Source organism: Myiozetetes cayanensis, unplaced genomic scaffold (genome assembly GCF_022539395.1).
Source record: "Myiozetetes cayanensis isolate MyiCay16 unplaced genomic scaffold, myiCay2020 scf1, whole genome shotgun sequence".
NCBI classification, from domain to species: domain Eukaryota; kingdom Metazoa; phylum Chordata; class Aves; order Passeriformes; family Tyrannidae; genus Myiozetetes; species Myiozetetes cayanensis.
The window spans coordinates 94,108,400-94,114,399 of NW_026086604.1; the positions used below are offsets into that span (position 1 = coordinate 94,108,400).

Consider the following 6,000-nt stretch of genomic DNA (forward strand, 5'->3'; position numbering starts at 1 on the left):
AAAGACTTTTAGGCACTTAAAAATAGTGATGATAGACATCCTCTCTTAAATAGCTAACATTAATGACATCTCAAATAAGCAATCAGATTTCACTAAACTGTAAAATTCATTGTCTTCCTATCCAAGGCACACTGCATAAATTGGCAAAGCTACTGCATGAATTTGTTCAAATGTGAGATACAATTACAAGAAAAACCACACCAATCCACAGCTAGCACAGCAGAGGAAAGGGGAAGAAATCACAGCCAAAGGCACAGGCAGCCTCCAGAACAAGAGTGTCTGATTTGGTAATTAACGTTACTATAAGAAATAAGTTTTTTGGAACCTTTTGAATATCCCAAACATAAACAGTGCAATGAAATCTTTTCTCATGATGCTCATTCATTGAAATGGTCCTTCAAACACTGTTTAGTGGCAAATGCAAGCACAAATGACATTTTGAGTTCTATTTAGATCATGGAAACAACTTCCTACTGCAGGCTTCCAACCTGACCAGGATGTCTTCAGAGAGGAAATGAAGACAGTTATTATAACACTATATCCATCCCAGATGGTTTCCCCTTCTGAGGCCTCAAAAAAGGCTCAAAAAATCTTCTGATGCCTGGTAGACTAGCTTAGGAAACACGTAGTTTTTTTTCCAAGAGAATTAACATGTAGAGGGTGTTACCCTGAAAATGAATCCATTTAGAAAAGTGACAGAACGGAACAAGTTTTCTAAATCAGGTTTGTTCTTCTGTTGTTATCAATGTCTTCAGCTGCTGAAAGAGATGACCCCAACTGAACCCAACTGATTTTCTATAGTAAATTACTATGTTTTGCATGGAAAGACCTTTTATCAGCCATGAAACCAGGCTCAGCTCCACATTAAAAGCATGCACAACAGCTGGTAACAGCTTGTAAGATGTGCCTGACAGATAACAGTGGCTCATTCAATTTAGAATCAAGTGCAGTTTGATGATGTCCAAGTGCTCAGTCTGGTACAAGAGGATATAGTGCCATCTAAGGTCTCTTTGTGAAGCACTGTGCTTCATACAGACCAGAATCACTGTAAATGTGTTCTGTCTTTGGAAAGAGTGGACTGAACCATCCCTATCATGAGTGATTGCACAGATTTAACATTTCAAGCACATAGAGCAATTACCTGGTAGAAATAAGATTTTACATGCATATACATGTTTGTTTACACTCATTAGTCAGTTCATCATGAAGAGAAGTTCCAGCTAGCTGCTTGTATGAATAACACCAGTTGATCATCAGCCAATGGAAGTCAATAATTCAGGATTCCTCCAATAAACTCAGCAGGTCATGAGTGCAAAGTTTATGTCAACAGCCTAATGACAGCCTTTCTGTGTACAGAGAGCCAATGAAAGAGACAAATATTTGCTTTATGTAAACTATTGCTAAGCATGTTACTTAGGCCAAGAAAGCACTGTTCAGCTTGGCTAATAATAAAACCCAGATGTCAATGAGAAATTTGTAAAGCTTCTTTTAGAGCTCATAAACATAATATAAATTGCAGAACCACATACATTTAAACATTTTTTTCTATTTTTTATTTTTTAAACACATGCAGTGATTTCAATGCCAAGAACTTAGAGACAGTGACAACTAACTAGATAACCTAGAAGGATAAATGTGACTTCTGCAAGTGGCTAGAGCAAGTCATAGGGAGCAGTCTGTCATTCAAACTTCTTCAGGGTTAGCACTGAGATTTTCCAGCTTAAGTTCTGTCTACAGCCTGGGTGCCAGCATGTGTTCTGAGAACTGTGTTCTGAGTACCTTCTAGTCACTAACTTAATTTGTTGTTAGAGATGCAAAACATGGAAAAAGAAGCCAGGGTAATTAGTGTAAGTCAAAGATACATTATCAGGCATAATTAAAAGTCAAGTACATGCACCACGAGGCAGTGCCAGATAGGGTAAGACAGACTATGCTTTCATGAACAGAGAGATACAGGCTTAATTGTCAACTGAACTAAAGTGAAGTGATGAAGTGATTTATTAAGACACCAACATATCTTTAATTCTCCCACACAAACCCAAGTAGAATAGGGTACTATATTTGCACAATTTTTATGAAAACAGGAGAAAAACTGCAAAAGCCCCCCATAGTTCAAATTATACTGTATTTAGTTGAAGAGGAAGAAGGCATTTTATTCCTTATGTTTTTGTACATGTGTAAAGCTAGCTAGAAATGGACTAAAATCTTTCAACAGAGATAGTAAAAATTCAGAATCCTAACTCACAGAATCTGCTGAGATTTCAGAACTCCTGTTCACTTCTAGTCTAAAGCAAGATCACAGTATTTCTCAAAAATTTTGGTTAAAGAATGACCAAATCCCATCAATTTGCAGACTGTGCAACTGAATTTTAAAGTTCTGAATTAAATATTTCAAAATTTTAAACATAGTTCATTACTTTAAATATAAGGTTTAAATGTTGTATTGTCTGTTCCATTCTACAATGAAAGCAGTAGTCACACATTGTAGGACTTGGAAATTAAAGCAACACCTCACAAGTTCAATAAGAAGTTAAATTAGAACCCAGAAGTTCTCAAACAATTTCAAAGACTGCCATCTGCATTTTCCCCCTACAATTTCCTACCATTCTTTAGTTTTTCTCTCCTTCTCTCTAGGAAATATTCATAACTAGAGAATTTCTTCAAGAAGAAAAAGACTTGGTCAAAACACTGTTCCTGATAGGAAATCAATCAACATTTTCTAACTAATCTTTCTAATATCTCTCATGTATGTCTCACAAAGACATGGCAGAGCTCAAGCCCTCTGCTGGAGGGCTGCTGAAGCTGCTGTTTTAATCTGCACCCTCAACCCTGCTGTGCAATTCAGTGCTCCCCTGGGGAAAACAAGAAGACAAGATGGTTAAGGCAAAGATGGCAAACTTTTCTCCTCTAAACTGTGAGGGTGGATGCTTTGACTTCAGGTTGGTAAAAAAATAAGTTACCCCTTCTCCATCCCTCAGTGAATAATTCAACCCCTGAGCAATTTTCTTGACATTATTTAACCAACTCAAGATCATCTCAAGGCATTTTTTTTCCTTTGCATATAGCCAGTACAATGGTACAACAGAAGGCACCTGCACTATTCCTCTAAAACCACATTTACTCATTCACAGTTTCTCTTTCATTAAATGGAATTTAGAGATATGAATCTGTGCTATGGATAGATAGAGTAGAGGTGGGGCTCAGAAAAGCAGTGCAGCATTAATCATTGGGCTGGAGAATCCTGCAAAGCAGTAATCTTAAAGGAGACAGTGAGAAAAGGACACTGGATAAAGCACATGTTTAGCAGCAAAAGGCCTGAGGGTCAATTCATCACCCTGTGTCTCCAAACATTTTCATCTTAAATATGCTATTCATTTCTGTGCACTCTGTTGCTAAAAGGAACTGTGAGAAAGGCAAATGAGGTTATTTCTGTGAAAATTAGAGTAAAAGATTTGAAGTATGAAATTCTTCACTCTTCAGCAGTTACAGGAAGAATTTATATTTGTCATAGATTTGAAGCACCAGAAAAGAAGGAAGATTATTGCTATCTCTAGCACTCAATACCTGATTTCAGGACATGAAATGATTTAAATCAAGCATCAGGAAAATATTGCTTATAACACAGTCCAATGTTGTGGAATGGAGGAGCGTGAGAACCCCATTATGTCAAGCACTTAAAAATCAGATGTTAAATAAAAATTCAGTAAACATTTGGGAAGAGGAGTTTTGTATTAACAAATAAGTGACTAGGGAATATTAGGCCAGGACAATCATGAAGAAAGATATTCCAGGGCAGTCTCCAGGTCCCTAGTGATCTAAGGAGACTTGCACTTCATTCATGGTAAGGTTAGGAGTACTAGCAGCAATAAGATTCTGCACAGGAGGAATCTGTTCAGAAAGAGTAGGGATTATCTTTCCTACTTCTGAATTCTGATCTGACTTTCACAGGGTAGGATATTTAAAGAACCAAATAGTAACAGGCATAGATCCACCAAAAAAAAAAAAAAAAAAGACTGTCATTCATCATCTCAAGAAAAACATTTTCACCTGATGCAACAGATCTGCCTCCAATGGATATGCAATATATTGTGTTTCTGTCACTATTCAGATACACATTTCTTAATTCTAATAGCTGGTTCCAGTTAGTTCCTTTAATTAATTACATGTAATACAGCACTACATATTTCTCATCAGTACTTACAGCATTTGTTAGTGATAACTAAGCTGTGGCTGTTTACCTTACTGAAATAACTACCTGGAGCTTTGGCTTTCAGATTCACTATCTATGGCAGTGTCAGTTAAAAAGGAAAAAACCAGTCTGAGTAACATTAAAGTCTTCATGTGTGATATCTACTTCCCATCAATAATTCCTAATGCTCCTATCTCACAGTTATCTAGGGGTCAGTTATGTGACAAATTCCAATTACTTTTTGTAAGGTAGTAAAAAAGCTTTTTGACATGAGTATCATTGCTCATAATGGAAAAGTAATACATGAAGTTTTTTCACTTTTCTCAAAATTGCATGTAAAGTTTTAAATCATTGTTCTCTCTCACTAGTTAAATGTGAGGCTGTGTCTTCCAGAGATGCTGAGGAATTTGGCTCTGTTACAAGAACATATGATCTGAAGTTACCACAAGACTTTTCACAGAAAGTTCATAAAGACTGGTCTGATAAAACTGAACACTTAACTCAAGAGATTTGAAAATTACAATTTGTTCAGACACCAGGAGAAATCTCTATGCACTGAAACAAGCATCGCATCTATGTCTTTGCACTCACACCATGCCTGGCAAATTCCTGATATGTCTAGAGTGACACATACATCCATCCTAATTGTAAAAACATTCAGCATTCTGCATTTCTTTTAAGTACTTTCTGTTAATCATTAAACTCTGAAGAAATATTGAGAGAGCAGGCACGATAGGCTGCCTTAGAGCTGGGGAACCAATGTATTTATTTCCCCTTATCCTGAATGAATGGGAATTTAAGCTCTTAACTTGCAGCAACTTTCCTGTACAAAATGATGGATAGTAAGCAGCAGAGAAAATGAACATCTGAAATGTAGAGTCTCTTTCCATATTAGGAAGCATATCTTAAAATTCACGTTTACTCTTAATTTATAAACATGATTTGGAGAAGTCTTACCTTCTATGATCTGAGCTGCTGAACCAGCACGGATTGACAAGCCAAAGAGCAGTAGCAGCAAGTCCCAGGTCCACCAGGCATGCCTGGAGCAGGTGTGCCCAAAAAAAAAATGAGGGTGGGGGAAGAATGAGACCAAAGAGTGTAATACAGAAACACAAGGGGAAAAAAAGAAAAAATAAAATTTAGAAGCAAGAGTTCTTACCATGAGAGCATTTTTTGAAAGTCAGTTGAAAGAACTGAAGTGAGGAGAAAGTTCAGTGCACATGAGTTTTACGATTATGAAAATAAGAAGTTAATAAAAACTGGAGCCCGCTGTTTCTCCTCCAGCGTTCAGACACAAGTGGAACAAAGGCAGCACTCAGGCTCTCTGTGTGACTCACTGCAATTCACTGCTCCAGCTCTGAAATCTGACTCCGTGTAGACTTTCCTGTCAGACCACTGCCGAAAACTTCCTACTTTATTTATTGATGGACACCCCTTACTGCTGTACACCATCCCAGCACTGTCGTTATCCAGCCTTGTCTTTAACTACTGTGTACCCTGACAGACAGTAGCACAGCTTCTCCAGCTTCCCTCTCTGCAGCCCCCGCCCAGTCATAACCTCCACTTACTTATCCAATAAAACATGACCTCTAACATCCTTCCATCCAGCATTACATGGCCAGTGATATAAATACTTATGTGGAATGGGACATTTTCCTGGCCATTTTAGCCAAACTTTATCACAAGTAAGTTTTTAGATATGAGCAGGACGGTGCAGCCCCAGTTAAGTGGCAACATATACCTGGGAGCTGCACTGCTTAGCTGACAAATTCTCTAAGTTCAATTCTCCTATTTACAAAGATTTATGCCCT

The 6,000-nt window shown here is 37.5% G+C and overlaps 1 protein-coding gene across 2 annotated transcripts in view; it reads right to left on the minus strand.

Moving 5' to 3' along the window:
- The window catches only part of LOC126643665 (collagen alpha-1(XV) chain-like), a 122,994-nt gene extending 117,346 nt beyond the window's left edge, over positions 1-5,648 (minus strand). For both annotated transcript variants that reach the window (XM_050322196.1, XM_050322187.1), the window contains exons 1-2: positions 5,349-5,648; positions 5,147-5,229 (exon numbers count right to left, since the gene is read on the minus strand). In XM_050322196.1, the coding sequence (XP_050178153.1) occupies positions 5,147-5,229; positions 5,349-5,359 (94 nt within the window). In that variant the 5' untranslated portion in view covers positions 5,360-5,648. The remainder of the gene's footprint in view (positions 1-5,146; positions 5,230-5,348) is intronic.
- Positions 5,649-6,000: the final 352 nt, after the last annotated feature.